Source organism: Cololabis saira, chromosome 7 (genome assembly GCF_033807715.1).
Source record: "Cololabis saira isolate AMF1-May2022 chromosome 7, fColSai1.1, whole genome shotgun sequence".
NCBI lineage: Eukaryota > Metazoa > Chordata > Actinopteri > Beloniformes > Belonidae > Cololabis > Cololabis saira.
In genome coordinates, this window is record NC_084593.1 from 19,558,644 (window position 1) to 19,577,234 (window position 18,591).

The 18,591-nt window shown below is 39.3% G+C and overlaps 1 protein-coding gene across 2 annotated transcripts; it reads left to right on the forward strand.

Annotated features, from left to right (window-relative positions):
* The first annotated feature begins 1,399 nt into the window (after window positions 1–1,399).
* Window positions 1,400–14,565, forward strand: LOC133446826 (cytoplasmic polyadenylation element-binding protein 4-like). 2 transcript variants are annotated; one of them, XM_061724948.1, is made up of 11 exons: window positions 1,400–1,514; window positions 3,615–4,721; window positions 4,823–4,921; window positions 5,626–5,716; window positions 9,898–9,921; window positions 10,197–10,373; window positions 10,542–10,631; window positions 10,782–10,900; window positions 11,087–11,201; window positions 11,282–11,463; window positions 11,588–14,565. In XM_061724948.1, the coding sequence occupies exons 2-11, from the start codon at window positions 3,666–3,668 to the stop codon at window positions 11,813–11,815; spliced, it is 2,181 nt and encodes a 726-aa protein (XP_061580932.1). In that variant the 5' UTR covers window positions 1,400–1,514; window positions 3,615–3,665; the 3' UTR covers window positions 11,816–14,565. The 2 variants fall into 2 exon arrangements, with proteins under 2 accessions (XP_061580932.1, XP_061580934.1); XM_061724950.1 differs by lacking the exon at window positions 9,898–9,921.
* The last annotated feature ends 4,026 nt before the right edge of the window (window positions 14,566–18,591 follow it).

The window sequence follows — 18,591 nt, forward strand, 5'->3', positions numbered from 1 at the left end:
AGTAAAGAAAATAGTTTAAGGGCTTTCTTTTCTTTAACAAGACTCAAGGACTTACTCAAGAGCTTTAGCTCATTTCTCCAATGGGTCAAACACGGTTTGGTCTTAAAATATCTACATTTGTGAATGAAGAACTTTCCCAATAACACCAAATTATTAAGGCCAAAGTCCAAATTCTTGTCTTGAGCAAAAACACCAAATATAACTGTCTTCACTGTTAAATGTAGCTCAATGTCCTTGGACTGTAGCCAGCTCTGCATCTCCCTCCAGAAATATTGCACTGGATCACAATGAAAGAAAAGATGTTGCAAAGTTTCAATTTCCCTTTCACAAAAAACACAATTATTCAATTCAAAATTAAATTTTAATCTTAAAAACTCGTTTGTTGGGTAAATTTAATTTAAAATTTTAAAGTTTACCTCTTTTATTTTCGGTGGAAGTGGAAATGAAATATAATTTTTTCTTATTTTCCTAATCTTTTCCACTTCAAATTCCTTTAGGATATACCATCTTTTTATTGGGTTAGGGTAATCTTCTTCTGGCAAAATGTTTCTAATGACTTTGTTAGTACATTTAAAGTCACAAAAATCTAAACCTTTAATGCAGAGCTGTCTCAGTTTCAGGAGAGACCTTACTTTTTTTTTTAAACATGTTTCTTTATTGGGTAATCCATGTAAATTATATTACACAATAAACATTTCTTTTAAAGGGTTCGACAGAATACCCCGTTTTATATTTTACCATACACACAAAAATAAATAAAATATATATTAAAAAAAAAATAATAATAAAATAAATAAGGACACAAAACATAACAAACACCCCAAAACACACACACTGCAAAATACGTAATTATAAACAGGTCCCAAAGTAAGTACCGATTACCAATCAAACTCTGACTGAAGACAATAATAATAGGAAAAATAAAGTAATAAACTAAAATACAGGACACGCAAAACATCTGCAACAAAAAAATTAAAAAATTAAAATAAATTAAGAAAACAAAATAAGATAAATAAATAAAAATTAAAATAAACTGACATAAGAGGAACCCTAAAAAAATGAGACATGGTTAGCAATATCATACTTCCCTGTAATTAAGTTAAATCAGGTTAAATTAATCTTCCAAGGATGCCAAAGAATTAACAAAAGAAAGAAGAGACCTTACTTGGCCAATAAACCTGATTCTGATTCCAACTAGGAAGGAGATGCATCGATGCATCTGCCATTCATTGAGAAGGAGTGCTGTGGGCGTGACCTTACAGCAATTATCCAATCAGAGCGTCGCTTCTGGTCGAAGTGGGCGGGGCGTGGCCGGGAACCTCCGACGCTGATTGGTCGGTGAACGTCCGTGGGGGCGGGGCTTGCGGACGGAAGTGTTTCCCGACTGGCTCAGCTGTCACCGAGAGGAGACGAGGAGACCATTTACACCGGCTTGCCGAGGAAACGCCGAAAAAAGGGACAACGCTAAAATATGGCAACGCATACACGATAAAGTCATGACGCCGAACTGAAAGGTAGCTATATTCGACGTTACACCAACTACACACGCCTGGCGACAACATTAGGGCAGCGGTACGAGGCTGCGTTGCGTAATGTCGACGCGTGAAAACGGAGCAGGATTTGTGGTGTGACATTGAGCACACAGGACACGAAGCAGACGAGGTCGTTTAAAGAGCCACGCACCATTTCTAACTTCTAACAAGGGGGAAACTCTTAAGGAGATTTTTTTAATGGAAATTAGTCCACGTATTGCCTTTCGTGCGGGTTTTGTAGAAGCTGCTGCGGCGACTCTGCGGCTGCAGCCTCGCCTGCTTTAAAAATCAGACACAAGACGTCATCAACATTTGTTTTTCTGTATTCAAATGGGTGCGTATGACGAGGTCACTGCAGGAGAAGCTATATTAGGCGATGGGTGTCTTCGTGTTTGTGGCCTTTTGAGCGTCCTCGTCGGTGCTGTAATGCACCGGGAGGACTTATGCTGCGTTCCATTTACCTCGGAAGTCGGAACTGGGAACTGGGAATGACGTCACAGCCGAGTTATCAGCGTTCCAGTTATAAAGTAGGAACACAAGATTGTAGTTCGCATATACCACATGAAAAATGTAAATTACACTATAGCAGCATATATATGCCGAACAATACTTGTATACGACTGATTTAGTGTGACCAAAACTAGAATGAAGTGCTACGAATTTATACAGAGCCCTCTTCTACTGTTTACAACCGGGGCAGCCATCTTGGAATGTGAACTCGGGGGTGGTGAAGACTCTCCCACTTTCCCAGTGGGAAATCCCACTTCGAAGGGCGTTCCAGTTGAAAAATCCAACTGGGAACTGGGAAATCCCCACTTCCGAGGACAAATGGAACGCGGCATTAACCATCTTGTCTGGGTGTGATTAAAAGGCCGATTTATGGTTCTGCGTTACACCGACGCAGAGCGGTGCGCGTCGCTGCGTGCCCCACGCCGTACCCTACGCTGTGGGTTCTGCGTCGATTTAACGCAGAAGCATAAATCAGGCTTCAAAGGGCACCTGGGGGTGGCCGAGCAGCTGTGAGCCTGCTGCTCGCTGCACAACGACCTTTCGGAGACGTCAGCCTCACCAACTCGAGCTGCAGTTGTAGCTGGGTGTTTTTTTTCCACGGTTGCCTGTCTGCTGTAGTGTTGTGTTTCATCCAGGCCTCCCATGGCCGAGCCAGGCAACGATTTAATCACATTGATTGCATCACAAGACCAGGCAGGGTGCAGCCCAAGCACATAAGCTGCGTTTTGCAAGGCCTCTGTGTTGTTGATCTTGTTTTTTTATTAAATGCTACCAGGGGTGAAAATCCCAGGGGGGACAAGTCCCCCCCCATTAGTAAAACTGTCCCCCCCTAGAATAATTTGAGACAGAATTAATAATTTTGGAACAATGCAGTAGTATTTAGTAGTGATGCACCAAAATGAAAATTTGTGGCCGAAACCGAAATCGACCGAAAATAATAATAAACGGTAAAATCTCATTACACTTAAAACAAGAGTCATCACCAGAAAAATAACTTGTTGTTTGACAATTTGCACCTGTTTCAAGTAAATTTTCACTTGAAATAAGTAGAAAAATCTGCCAGTGCGACAAGATTTATCTTATAAGCAAAACAATCTTGTTCCACTGGCAGATTTTTCTACTTATTTTAAGTGAAAATCTACTTGAAACAGGTGAAAATTGTTGTTTTTTTCCAGTGATGAGTCTTGTTTTAAGTGTAATGAGATTTTTTTTAAACTAAAAATGAGACATTTTAACTAGAAATAAGACAAATATTCTTGTTAAGATTTGGGGTTTTTGCAGTGTATTATGTCAGATGTGCTGTATTATTGCCACCTTCCACCTAATACCATTGTTTTGTATTACTCTAAGAAAGGTCTTCTGCCTGTTTGCGAGATAGAGTTGAAAATGTCAAAATGCTGTATTAAAGGAAGGCTGAAACTTTTATTCCTTGTCCCCCCCTGGATTTATTCTCTAAAATTTTACTGTTTATTGTCCCCCCCCAACTATGAAACGGGATTTTCGCCCCTGAATGCAACCCATTTATAACTTCTTTTTTTTTGTCTTTGTCTCCTTTGTTTACTCTTAATTTAGAAAATAAAGCATACAGGGAAAGCCATAAGTGAACTCACAATAGTGTCCTAAATGGGGGACTACGGCTTTGGAGTTCTGGTGAAGAACGGCAGTGGTAATAAATCTGCTTTTCCTGTAAGGATTCCTCCTCACCTTCAGCCCCAGAACCCTCACCACCCCTCAGCGCCCCCAAGCCCCCCTTCATTTGTAAACAACACCTGCTCCACCAATGGGGGCAGTGCCTGGCTCTTCCCTTCTGTAGCCCAGCACAGTAACATGCAGGATGAGATTCTGGAGTCAGACAAGTCCAAGGTATTAGATCTCCAGGACATGCAGGAGAAGTCTCAGGTCCAGCCTCAGACCCTGTCTCCAGGTGAACAGGAGCCTGGAGGAGGTCTAGAGATTGAGGGAGCCCTTCCTGAAGATGGCTCTCTGGAGAAGGGTTCCTTGGAGAGTAGCAGTGGGAAAGAGAAGCTGAGGATGGAGTCCCCAGTGCTCAGCGGCTTCGACTACCAGGATACCCTGGGAATGGGTACAAGCTGTGCACAGTCCACTTCCTCCTCATCTTCTCTGACCAGCTTCAACAACTGGTCCCCTGCTGTACCATCCACCCAGTCTCCAGTAGTCGGAGAAGATGTCGGAGGGTTCTTTGGTCCTGCTGGCTCCAATGGCAATGGAGGTCCACTACTGTTCCAGAACTTTTCTCATCACGCTGGCCCTGGCTTCGGAGTAGGAGGTAGTTTCTCTCCACAGATTGGACCAGTTTCCCAACACCACCCTCCCACACCTCATCCCCAACACTACCACCCTCATGGGCAAGGTGTTCCCCAGCAGCACCGACGTTCCCCAGCTAGTCCTCATCAACCGCAGCCTTCCTTCCCTCCACATCCCCATCGTGGTGCGCCGTTCACACAGCTGCCCCACCTTGCTCCTACTCAGAACAAACCCCCCTCCCCTTGGGGAAGCTACCAGAACCCATCCACTCCCACATCCACCTCTTGGAGCCCGGGCGGCTATGGCGGCTGGGGAGGCACACAGGGAGTTCGAGATTACCGGCGGGGCTTAAGTGGAGGGATGACGGGTCTTAACTCCATCTCCCCACTGAAGAAGTCCTTCCCCAGCAACCAGGTAGATCATTGCTATAACTCAAACAGTAATTAACAATAGCAGATATTTGCATGGATATTGAAGTATTACATTTGTAAGAAACTCTGCAATCTATTCTACAGGTTCCCTCACAGAAGTTTCCTAGAAATACCTCTGGCATCAATCACAAGGGCTGGGTGGAGGACAGCGTGAGCCGCGGTGACAATGTTTATTCTTTCCAGGTGGGCATACACAGTAACATGATATTGTACAATGTTAAGACGATCCCTTATTATAAATTAACTATATTTTAATTTAGTGTCTTTTGTGAAACTGGCAACAAACCTGATCTGTTGTCCTTTTATGCTTGTAAATGGGGTTATGTTAATCCTGTTAAAAGTGCTCATCTGTGTCAAATGTAACAAATAAGCCTTTTGAGGAGAACGGGATACGTGACAGTCCAGCCAACTAAACGGATGAATTGATACTTATTGTGTGTGTGCGCTTGTGTCTTAGGTCTTATCTAGATCATTTGGTTAAATGAGAGCAGCCTTATCATCTGGGCTCATCACATGTCCTTCCTCTTGTCCTGATTTAAGACGTCTTGTGCTCATCTGCAGCTTTGCTTGCCCTCAACTGTTTTTAATAGACTCAAAAGTTCAGTTTTGTTTTTTTACGTCATGTTTTTGGTGAAATTTAAGGAGTCCTTTGATTCTGCAGCACCTTAAGTAGCCTTATTTTTCTGATACTTTTAAGATACGTTTTTATTTTTTTTTGATTTGCCGTGTTTTATTTAGTTATATTGGCTTGTCTGCAGTGTTGGCCTCATCTGTTATTTTTCTTTCGAATTAGCTCTTGGCATCAAAAGCACACTGAGAGATCTGTGCTGCCTTAAACGGTGAAGTGAAAAGCATTGAGGCTAATTGTTGTTTTCCTCTTTTATCAGGAGAGAACAAGGTCTTTCGATGGTTTCAGTATGCAATCTCTGGAGAACTCCCTGATTGACATTATGAGGGCTGAGCAGGATTCCTTAAAAGGTTGGTTCCCACACTAAGAACTCTAATTTGAATGAGTTTTCTCACTTTTGAAAGTAGACGGATATGGTGTTTCTGTCTGGAGATCACGTGACCAGCAGGAACTACAGTTTGCTTTATATTCAATGCGGGCAGTTTTAAAAAATATGTTCTGCTTTCAAGGGTGTTCACATTCAAGGCACCTTTATATGTATAGCACAGTTCAACAGCATGGAAACTGTTTTTAAGGGAAAAAAAAAATATCTGTAGACTTTGAGGTCAAAGGAAAGACCGTCAGGACTCTAGAAGAATTAAATAATGTATAGCTGAATATGCTAAATAACTGTGCTAGCCTGGTAGATCAGACCCACACCCAGAAAGAGGTAGGTCTGAAAGCGATCCATAGGGCCTCCCGATCCAACAGTCGCTTATCAAACTGCATTATTCAGGTACTTCGAGGGACGGAAACAAGTCAAAGGAGAGTGAGTTGTGTAGAAGAGTAAATTATACTTTTGCTGTAGCCCGTCAGAAAAGGGGCAAATAAATCTACCTTGCAAACGGGAAGATTTGAGTGCCGTCTTCTGTTCAGACGGCCGCTATTCCTCAACTGCAGCCATCTATGCTGTTTAGATCCAAATCACAATGTCACAGCTTGATTTGATTGGCTCCTTGACTTTTAAGTGTCGTCAATGAGCTATAGTGGATGGTAGGTAGATGTACCTGCAAACCAAATTTAAATGTGCGATCGGTACATCTAGATTTCTAAACTAGCATTGTCCTGAAGTTTAAAAAAAAAAAAATCATGCTCTTTGGCTTGATGTCATGCGGTACACCATTGATATAGGACTTAATTACCAACTTGTAATCTTTAAAGGAAGGGGGAAAAAGAAGGGGAATAAACACTCACAAAAGTGAGTTATAACATTACATTTTACACTAAATTTAACATAAAACATTGAATATGTGCTCTTCTGCCCACTGATATTGACTCGCATGAGACTCATTGACCATGACTGTGTGGAATAGGCCAATACTTCATAATCTTTATGCAAAATATGAATTATACGATTATAATCTATACAGTTTGTCTTTAATGCTGTTGCCTTAAGGAGTTTCACTCAGGAACTGCTTTTTTTACGCCCTATTCTCTACTCAATCACAGCTTGAAAATGAACATCCCGATGACTCTATAGGCACAATTTCTGTTGGTTCTGCAAAACTCTTGAGGTTATATACCTGTAAGATATTGTTTTGTCTCTCTGCTTTGGTGAAGTTGATGCGACATTTATTTAGCCATCAAAATACAATTTTTTTTCTTCTGAAACTGGTTATATACATTGTGAAAAAGAAAAATACAGCTTTGTTCACTTCTAACATTAATGTTTCAAGCCACAAAATAAACCAGTCCTTGCCAGGTTATAAATTTAAGTAAATGCAACACGAGACCACACAAAAAAAATCCCAGATCAGTCATTTCATGAAATTTAAAAAAGGTAACAACAATGGAGAAGCAGTTTAACTCGTAGACTCGTGTTTTACATGTTATCAAAGTTTTTTTTCCTCCCCTCTCTCTCCTCCATTTGGAGAAAATGTAGGTCTCCTGTTGTTTATGAGGTAACCTCACATTATTGAGATTTGAAGGTTTTTGTTCATAAACAGTTCTGACACTTCAATTTCAGACCTCATCTGGATTGGGATGAACATTGCCATTGCATCACCTTGATTATTTCAAAGCACACTCTTTTCCATGAAGTGCTTCAGCGGTATGGCTTAGTTTTTTTGTTAAATAATGCTGCATTGTAATATGATGCATGTTGATGATCATCAGAATTCATCTTTACCTAATTCATTAAGACCTGTATAGGACTTATTTTAGAACTAACCTGTACTATATTTTTCATGGCTGCCTTTCAACAAGCCAAGCTGTTTGTGGAAAAAGCGAGTCCACCTGTGCTGCTTCCATGGGAATATATAGGTTAAGTAGTCGGCAGGTGCTGCTAATCAAGTATACTTCATTAGTTGATTATCAGCAAGAGTCAGCACCTCCTATAAATAGAGGTTTTGGCAGTTTGCTGCTCGGGTGGAGCAACACAGCGTTTAGTAAAGACATGAACAGTGACGTTATAGAAACACTTATTTTATTCTTTTTTTTTTTTTTTTTTTGAAGGTGTTTCCAGGACAAAGCCTGGCCTTGTTAAAACTGCAAAATGTATTCAGTTCAACACAACTTTTTGTCCCGAAGGCAATTCAGTTTGAAGGGAATAAACAGTCCAAGTGCTACACAGACAGCAGTAACACTTAACCATATAATGACACTGTCAGAGATGAGCCACAGCCACCGTCTTATGGCCTCCTGAAGATGGACATGTGCTCGGGGTGTAAAATAAGTGAATAGTAATATAACAGATGAAAATATAACAATCGGGAATGAAGGATTGTTCCCACATCAGTTTATCTAGGTTTAAAAGTCTTTATAACAGAGGGGGATAAAAGATCTGCAGTAACATGCTGTTCTTCTAAGTGCAGCTTTAAAACGTCTCCCTGAAGACATGAGCTGAAAGCTCGCAGTTAGGACGTGGTCATGTTGCTCAATATCCCGAGCTTTCTTGACAATCCTTCTGTCCCAGAGGGAGGGAAAGTCTTCTGCTAGACCCCAATTATTTTGAAACACGCCTTCACAATGAATTTGAATTGAATTCCTTTTTCAAAAGACGAAAGTGGAGATGTTTGACCACAATGCACAGTAAAACGCCTGCTAAAAACCAAACATGGCACATTGGACAAACGCCGCATACAAACTGTCAAGTATGGTGGTGGAGGTATGATCTCAAAGTATGTGTGGATCTCTGTCAGACAGATTACAATGGCTGACAACAGAAGTGCAAAAAAAAAAAGAATCAGGCTCTTGCTAGTCCAGTCAAGGTCCAGCTCTGTCGGTTGAAATGCTATGGTAGAACATGAAGAGCGATGACCACAAACAGATTTCTGCAAATTTCAAACTGAGGCAATGTTGTAGGGTAAAAAATAGTGGTTCAAAATTCCCCTTGACGACAATCGGTTATGTACCGCTACATTCATTGCTCCTAAAGGTGGCTCTACAAGCTGTTGAATCATGAGCTAATTAATTTTTCACACACTGCTTCTGTACGTGGGCTTAGTTTTTGTTGAATAAATAATGATCTGGTGTCATGTCACATGTTGTTCGTCTTTGGCAATTTTTTTAAAAACCTGGTAAGGACCAGATGATCTTCCTCACCCCGAATGTCCTGATATGTAAAACCTAAGAATTGAAGGGCTGCTTTCTTTTTCTCACGTGAATGCATTTATTACTAGATCCAATTTAGTCGATCGCCGTTGCAAAATCTTATCTTGAAGGATGACGCATGTTTGGTTGTCATCAGAATGATAGAAAGCTGTTTATGTCTGTCTGGAAATGACTCAAGTCTGTAAACTGGTTGCATCATTTCATTTATTTATTCGTCTAATGCCGCGCTTTGTTCGAACTTGTTCTAGTATATTACAATAAAATGTACTGCATGATTTCAACAAGCCATTTTTGAAATGAGTTCCTTTTTGTATTGAGAAGAAACTCACTTCACTTGGAAGTCCTTTCAATCCTTCATATTCTGAGGCTCCCACATTAAAATGTTTTTTTTTTTTTTTAATGTTTTGATAGATTTTATTAAATCCATTTAGGACTCTTCATCCTTCCTCCCCAGGGTGGAGATGTCCCTCTATCAGTGCCTGCCAAATCTGGATAAAAATGGCAAATGTTTAAGGACCCTTTCTGTCATTTCAGGATGGCTAATATTTTTTTTTTATTTTTTTTTTATGAGGTAATAAAACGGGAAGCAAAACTTAAGTGTCTGGGATGGCACATAATCACTCTGAATCTCTAGTGGTGGAAGGTGGGTGCTTTTATTTAAAGAACATGAAACAAAGAGTGCGTTCTGTCCATTAATTACTGAGTAATGGGAGGAACTGCTTTAAGTTTGTAAAAAGTGCAAATAAATTGCACCAGTTTATTTTAAATGGAAATGGTGTCCATCTCAAGTCAAGTGTTTATTTTATTTTTTAAATGTATGACTTGGATGTATAATTGTTTAATGGTTTGACATAGTTTTCATGTGTGTGTGTGTTTGTGGGGGTGGGTGGTTTTTTTTTTCAAATCAATTTTAAGAATTGTTATGTTTTTTTACATGCAGCGAGAAGTTATGGCAGAAGACGAGGTAAAGATTATGTATTTTGATCTATTTTTTTTTTTTTTTTTTAAATCATTTGTTCTGCTTTTCAATGCTTTAAGGGATCACACTTGTTAACCTGCCACCTTAAAATTAAGTTTCCTATCAAGAGCCAATTGTGATTTGTTAAACTTTTTACCTAGACATCAATAATTCCTATATTCTTTTTTTCACCTCCTTTTCCTCCATTTCAAAATATTGTCCTTCTTTAATCTCATTTGTAATGAGCCAACATGTGTGATCCTGGTATTTCTGTCCATCAGGGCATTCGTCTCTGTTCCCCATGGAAGATGAGCGCCCGTTTGGGGAGGATGAGTCAGGTGACCAGGGGCTTACTGGCCTCGGGTCGGCCCACTGTTTCCCTCTCCTCAATGGTGAACGTGTGGAACGTTATTCCCGCAAGGTGTTTGTTGGAGGTCTGCCCCCAGACATAGATGAAGGTGAGGATCATATGATTTTTGGAAAACTGACTGCCAACGGTGCCACATATATTCATGTTGCACTTTTGTGGCTTTTTAAAAGTTTTTCTTGGTTTACATAGCGGTTATAAATCAGTTTATAGCTACCATTTCCTGATTTTTAATGCAGACCCCTCTCCCCTTTTTCAGATGAAATTACTGCAAGTTTTCGCCGGTTTGGTCATTTATTTGTCGACTGGCCCCACAAGGCAGAGAGCAAGTCTTATTTTCCACCAAAAGGTGAGACGAGTAATCCTAACATTTGTATTGCTTTTTTTTTTTTTTTTTTTACCTCATTTGGGTGCACACCCATTGTCTCACTTCCGTTCAATTCAAAATACTTAGTTTGCTTTCCCCTCAGGGATTCATAAGCTTGTGTTGTGTTTCCAGGATATGCATTCTTGCTGTTTCAAGATGAGAGCTCTGTCCAGGCCCTGATTGATGCTTGCATTCAAGAGGATGGCAAGCTTTACCTGTGCGTCTCCAGCCCCACCATCAAAGACAAGCCTGTGAGTGTGTGCGTTTGTTCTGCTGCTAGTCTGTACGCTTGTTACCCATTTGTCCCAGCAATGAAAATACCAAATCAAATTGAATATCTATTGTTTTGGTAGAATGTTTCATAAAGGAGGGTCTGATTAGGAGACGCTCATTTTATTTTTTTATTTTCCTGTTTTGTCACATCCCTGCTTTTATAGGTCCAGATCCGACCCTGGAACCTTAACGACAGTGACTTTGTAATGGATGGCTCTCAGCCACTGGACCCCAGGAAGACCATCTTTGTAGGAGGAGTTCCTCGTCCCTTACGTGCAGGTGCATACTTGAGAGGATCCCTTGTTGCATTTTAACCATTTAAACCAACCTGACTAAACTATTGCTTGTTGCTACTTCAGTTGAGCTTGCCATGATCATGGACCGTCTGTATGGGGGAGTTTGTTACGCCGGGATTGACACAGATCCTGAACTTAAGTATCCAAAAGGCGCAGGGAGAGTGGCTTTTTCCAATCAGCAAAGCTACATAGCAGCCATTAGTGCCCGATTTGTTCAACTGCAACACGGGGAGATTGATAAACGGGTGAGTTGATCTGATGACAGCAGCTCCACATTTATCCTACAAAAAAAGAAATTGGTTTTAAAATATGAATTTCCACATTTCCAACATGCTGCAGTTCACCCAACTGTCACCTCTCTCCCTTCAGGTGGAAGTGAAGCCATATGTCCTGGATGACCAGCTGTGTGACGAATGCCAGGGCACTCGTTGTGGGGGGAAGTTTGCTCCTTTCTTCTGCGCCAATGTGACCTGTCTGCAGTACTACTGCGAGTACTGCTGGGCCGCCATCCACTCTCGGGCCAGCCGCGAGTTCCACAAGCCGCTGGTGAAGGAGGGAGGCGACCGGCCGCGACACATCTCCTTCCGCTGGAACTGAGGCGAGAGAGGGAGCCGGCGCAGGATCGGGGGAGGGACTGATCCGTTAGGGAGGGAGTATGGGTTGTGATATGAAAATAAATGCACTTTTCTTTTAAGTTAAAAAAAAGAATAATTTATTTTTTTATTTTATTTTTTTTTAATTGGGCCTTCTAAAAGAAGCAAATGCTAAGAAGAGTGAAATCCCATTTTTGTTTTGACTTTAAGTGTGCATGAGCATATGGATGCATTAGATTTAAATTTAGATGCTTCGTTTCTTTACTTGACTGTACTTTTTTGTTATGGGCTGGCGATACTGCTTACATTTGTTAGTGACATAATTAAATAAGGTTCATTATACGAGAATCAGTATATGAACTATGGAAGTTGGGTTTAAGAAGGGTGCATTTCCTTTTTTCTTTTTATTCTTTTTGTTTTTTGCTTGCAGGATTGGAGAACAACTGTACCATTTACCAAAGTTTGAGTGAAAATGATTGGAACTCTGTTTCAGATGGAGTGATTGAGTTTTTCAAACAACTTGTATAGCATCTGGCCACGTCACACAAAACAAAATCTCCCCTCAGTTCGGCACACATTTAGACTTGTTTGTTTGACAAGAGGTTTTTAGATCTTGGTTTAAAAGTCAACACTTTGTAACCAGAAGGGGCAAACCAAAGACTGGCCTAAACACATCGTCAAAAACAGTTTTTGATCTGGGGGTTTTCAGGATAATGTCCTCTCGTTGTATGACAGAGGAAAGGCTGGAGTTTGGGTTTGTGGATTTCAGCTGATAAAGACACAGCCCTCCGGGCTCAGGTATTGGCAGTAGTATTTATTCACTTTATATCATCAGGGATATTAGCACTGGAAGCTAACATGCTAACGTAGTAGTAACTGATGGGAATGCACAGTCCAGTCTCCCTGAGCTGTCCTCATGGTTTACCACTGCACGCTCTGCTGTGACTGGAGCTTCTATGACAAGGGTTGAGGTTGGATACGGTTGTAGCTAAAATTTGCTGTCACAGAGATAAAGATATTATTTTATACATGGCCTGCTGAGTTTTGTACAGTGTTTTATAGCTGATTATTTTGTCATGAACATATATACATTTATTATGCACTACTTTTTCTAAATATTTTTTTCAATAGTCATTTTAGGCACATTTTTCACAAATGGGAGAACTCCTTTTGCAATACCTCATTTTTTTCACTTGTGAAAAATAATTTTGTACCTTTTGTTACTAAGAGATCTGCATTTATGGTAAACTTAATTTAAAAATAAATATTAATATAATTTTCAATTAGCTTTTATATATTTAAGTGCTGGTGAATCTGAAAATTGTCTGGTGCATTAGTGTGATTCTGTGGATTAAAAAAAAAAATTACTAAGTTTAAAAAAAAAAAAAAACTAAATAAAATAGGCTTTTTATTAGCCGGTCATATACAGATTCTCCTTGGTCCTAACAAACATAATTACCGGATCATAAGGCATGGCAAGATCTTTCTAAAATGATTTGATAGTCTTGACAATATAATCTGATTTTGCTCCTAGATGTAGTAAATAAGGTTATCATAAGGTGTTTTTTTTTTTATTTTTTGAAATTTTATTTCAAGCTTTGGTCATGTGAAATTTTCCCTTCTACCACTGGACTGGATATCAGCAGTTTGTATATTTAGAGCCTCTTTCTGGGACTGCCTGTAAGTTCTACTTATTCTTGGCATGCATAAGAGTTAACATGGCTAGTGATAATGCAGGACCTAATGTAATGCACTAGATCTCTTTTGTCCCTTTTTCGTTAAATTACCTTTTATCTTTTTGAGATTGCCTCTCTTGTAGCCTCTCCTTAGATGATGGAGTCTGCCTTCCTCACACAGTCATGAAGTTTATGCAATATACACCCTTGGCAACACTTTTTGGATGTGTTTTGTAATGTAGAGGACACTCAGTAGGAACTAGGTGAGGAGACTTGATCACTTGACCCCATTTGTGATGTGGCATGCTTTGGGACATAACCTGAATGTGATTTAATGTTGCAAGTTAACTTTGAGCCATTATGTGCAATACTTATTCTTTCCATGAACAGTTCTCCGCAGTCTGAGTCCTTCAGTCCGTATAAATCATGCAGTCTTCTTCACTTTTGTTTCCTGCTGTTCATGCTGACGTCTGCAAAAAGGAAAAAAAAAAAATATGTGGATTTATTTTTTAAACATTAGTTTTGTGCTTACTTATTTTGCTACTACCATGCTACTGTGATTGAAGACATTGTATATACTAGGTCGATGATGTATTTAGCATTTGCTATATTTTCAATTGAAATGTAAAACTATTATTTTGATCAGAATTTTTGGTTATTTTTTGGGGTGACGTGTTTAACTTGTTGATGTGTCTAGTTTTTCTAATTGCTGTAATGTGCTCCACGTTTTCACATGAAAACAATATGTCTGTTTAGTATTACTTGATTGCAAAATTTCAATAGTTTTTAATTGAATGCTGGGAAGGTTGTATTTATTAACTTTTTTTTTTATACCTGATTTTGATTTTTATTAAGTCATTTCACATGTATATGTAAGTTCCAATTTTTATATTTTCTTCCTGATTAATTTCCGCTCTAATGCAGAAGTCAGTTTTTTATAGTTGGTTTGTAGAAATGAAGTAAAACAAAGATCTAATGTCTCATTCATTTGCTGCCAACTGTTTGTAACTGTATGCATACATCTGAAGTATTTGTAATGTGAGATGTTGAATGAATAAAACAGCTGTGAGGAAGAAAACCTGTCTGATATTTTTGAAAATAATTCTGTTTTTAATTTTAATTGGAGGCATTTGTTAATTGATGTGAGAACTGAAAGCTTTCTAGTAAATGGGAAAAGTTGCCTTTTGTTGTTTAACATCTGGTGGGTTAAATTGGGTCAGAGGTATTTATAGGCTCAGTTATATTTCAGAGCTTATTTTAGCTCACCCAAACCCCTTCTGTTTTAGTTTTAAAGACTATTTGGTACAATTAGATTACAGTGCATTTGGAAACTCTTCAGAGAGCTCTAAATAAATGAACAATTTTTGGAGGGGGGTTCTATGCATTAATCTAATCCATGGTTTTGGTAGGGAAACAGTGAAACATCCCCATTTCCTTGCATGTTTGTCCTCTTTATGGCTCTCATTACTGCCTCATCTGTTGTCTGGAGTCCTGCTTTCACAACCTGACTGGTAACCATGTGTACTTAACTGAATGGTGTTTGTGAAATCAAGCCTAAAGGTGGTAGAGGTTTCCATGGAAAATTCCCCATGGATTATTAAATAAAAGGCATCTGGAGGGAGGATTCAAAAGACATCTGCAGTATTTCAAGTGTTTAAATGCAAAGCAGTCTCCATTACTCCCATTTTTTTTTTTTTTTTTAAAGGAGGAAAAAGTTTGGAACTGCAAAGAGACTCGCCAAATATGGACTTCCGGGAAATTTCAACAGTCATGATTGCACCATTCCACCTTTAAGCTTTTAGGATGGAATTGGAAGCCTTTCACAAAAGCCCTGACAGTTACACATTAGCCAACATCAACTTTCAACAAGATGTAATCCTCAGATGTGTAAAAACAAATGTCCAGTAATGATTTGTTGCCACTCTCAACCAACAATGGCCCGGTTTCCCAGATCAGTTAAGTAGTTCTTAACAGTTAAGTAGTTCTTTCACAGGCTCCTTAAGATGGTTTGAAAGAAGTCTTTCGCTGTTAAGAACTACTTAACTGATCTGGGAAACCGGGCCAATGGCAGTTTCATCCTGATAGAGGAATCCAGTTGCATAACTAGTCATGAAATCAGTAAAAAGGATATTTTTTTTCTTCACATTTTACTGTAATAAAGTTGTATTTAGGCCATATGTCAGGTTTTGGATTTAAAAATACAGGAAATTTTCCTGCCGCTGTCCCACAGGCCCAACCGACGTCCAAGGTTACATTTTATGACAGATTTAGGAGAAATCCAAAATAACTACCTGTCAACCACTTAGAAGCTACAATTATGTCCTCATAGGCTGATAGGACGACCTTTGTTGACACTGAAATGCTGTGTACTTCCTATGTATGTAGTTCCTATAATAGAACCTAAATGAAAACACAATGGGGAATTAAAGCACATTTATTTATTTTAAATATTTTCAGTTTACTGTATACACATTGGTTGTCTTCAAGTGAAACATTTACGTTTTCATTTAATTTGTCATTTTGGCTCTCTGGCATTCACTGACTGATGACACAGACCCATGTTTCTGTATTTTCTCTTTTGGAAAGTAAATTTGGTTTCCCATTTTTAGAGATATTTACACCAAGACTTATTTTTTGTCAGAAATATCTTCTCTCGTTACATCCATCCATCTCTAATTTGTTGTTCGGAGTTTGCTCCCGTTGTCGCCACTAATCTCGCGAGAACTGCCACCCAGGCTACAGCAGGTGGCAGTTCTCGCGAGGCTAGTGACAATTCAGTTTGCAGTTTTAAAATTATTATTATTATTATTAAACGGGAAATTTAGGGGAAAATACTAATACGGGAGGACGCGGGAAAGAGAGGTAAACCAAACCCGGCCAAAACAGGAGACTTGACTAGGTATGATTTAGGGTGAGGAAAAATGTAAATCATTTTTACAACTCAGATATAAAGTGTGGAAATATCAAACATGAGACTTCCAGTTCATGGAGTTTACTCTCTTTTTTCTTCTTCTTCTTTATTGAACACAATATAACAACATAGAACAGTAATTAAACGTCTTCTTGTAAGGATGATAGTATACTTAGTAGACATAATATGAGATGCTGTCAAATGTAGAGCTATATAGAAAAACAATTAACTATATATTGAAATAAAAGACAAACAGGGATTTTTATAAAGTGCAAACTTAAAAGTATCACAGTATTTAAAATCAGGCAAACAAAAAGAGGAGCAAGGACTGAGGCATGCATAAAAAAGCAGAAAACAAGATACTGTATATCGTCACAAATCTTTATAGCCATTTTGTTGGAGTCTATTTTTCTTAGGGATAAGAAGAATAATTTAAAATCATTTAAAGACCAATCAAAGGAGGGTTTGCTATTCCTCCACTTACTACAATGAATATGATATTTACGCATGAGAATAACTATATTTATTATGTCAGATACATTCGACTTCAAGTTATCTATATAGAAAAAAATATGAGAGATATCAAAGACTGTCCTCTATTCTAAGTAGTAGCCAGTTTCTTAATTCTAACCAAAGGTTTCTGGACACAGGAAACAGGAAAAAAATATGTTCTAAAGTTTAATCTGCTACTTTACAGAAAGCACATTGATCAACTTCGAACTTGAATCTTTTTTTCACGAATTCTGCAACAGGGTGCACTTTATACAATATTTTAAAGTGAGTTTCCTTAATCTTTGGGGAAATGGACCATCTAATATATTTAGAATGAGCTTTTATCAATATAGACAGTTATTTTTTCATTCTCTTGAGGTTTAAATCCTCGGTTATAATCATAAAATACTATTGATTTCCAGGCAGCATTAATCACTTTGTTATTACACTTATTATCATTCAAGTTACACTCGTTAATTGCCAATTTTGGTAGTATCGATTTAACACTTGAACATAACAAAGTATTTTTGATTAATTGAAGGAGTGAGATGGGAATTGCTTTACAAATCTTATTAGATTCCCTCTGAGTACAATTTATTTTATATTTTTCTAACCAAGCCCTGTAGTCCAAAAGACCTCCATCAGAATCCATCATATCTTTTACAAACAAAATTCCTTTCTCATACCAGTCTCTCTTAAATATTGATTTTCTATTTATGGAGTTTACTCTCTGTTCCCTCAGTATTGCTGAATGACAACCAGCAGGTTCCGGTGTTGTGCCAAAAAGTGATTGCCTGCCAGAATCTGATTTCTTCTGATTTCTGGCCGCGGGAGCGCGCACAGCAGCCTGTTGAGCGATAGCGCTAAAACGTCAGATTTTCAGATTATGAAGCTCAAGAATGAGATCAAGTCATATTTAGGCAGAAACAACCTTTCATTAACTGTATTTGGCCTTCAATCAATTTTTGTCAGGTAAAAAGACCCATTTTCAGGGGAGAAATCAGATTCTGGCAGGCAATCAGTTTTTGGCACGACACCGGCAGGTGAAATCAGCTGCAGCTGGGACGAGCGCCCCCTGCTGGCTGAGCGCGGGAGTGGAGCTCAGGTTCACCTGCGTCTCAGGAGCAAAGATGCCTCGACCGGACTCATGTCAGAGAAAGCAACCTCAACTGGACCAGGACGATACCGAGACCGAGTCTCGGCGAGACAAATGCGGCAAAAAGCCCCGCGAAATCAAGAGAAGACTCTTGAAAGTCAAATATCCCAACTTTAGACACGGACTTCTGGCGAAGAAAACACCGACGACATGGATGATGGGGGCAAATAAACCCAAGAGCCCTGCGGACCAAGGACAAGAAACGCAGTGTAATTTTAATTGTGGGACTATAAATCTACTTCTTTTTAATTTATAGGAGAAGTAATCAAAACAGTTGACATAGCCTGCTAGGATGCTTGGCGTGAGGCTAAAGCGTAAATTATGGTTCCGCGTTAAATCGACGCGTAACCTACGCCGTAAGGTACGGCGTAGGGTACGCGGCGACGTCACCGTACGGTGCGTGTTGCTCTGCGTTGGTGTAACGCGGAACCATAAATCCTCCTTAACCTGTAACATTACTCTAGGGTTGCCACCTTTCAGAAATAGAAATAAGGGACGCCCCGTTTCAGCAGTGCAGGTGCCAAAAAAAGGGACATCCCCAAAAC

Excerpts from the sequence above, each read along its gene's own strand:
- LOC133446826 (XM_061724948.1), top strand. The coding sequence starts at position 3,666 with ATGGGGGACTACGGCTTTGGAGTTCTGGTGAAGAACGGCAGTGGTAAT. Across the intron at positions 4,922-5,625 it reads ACAATGTTTATTCTTTCCAG|GAGAGAACAAGGTCTTTCGA; the intron begins GTGGGCATACAC and ends CTCTTTTATCAG. Across the intron at positions 10,632-10,781 it reads GTCTTATTTTCCACCAAAAG|GATATGCATTCTTGCTGTTT; the intron begins GTGAGACGAGTA and ends TTGTGTTTCCAG.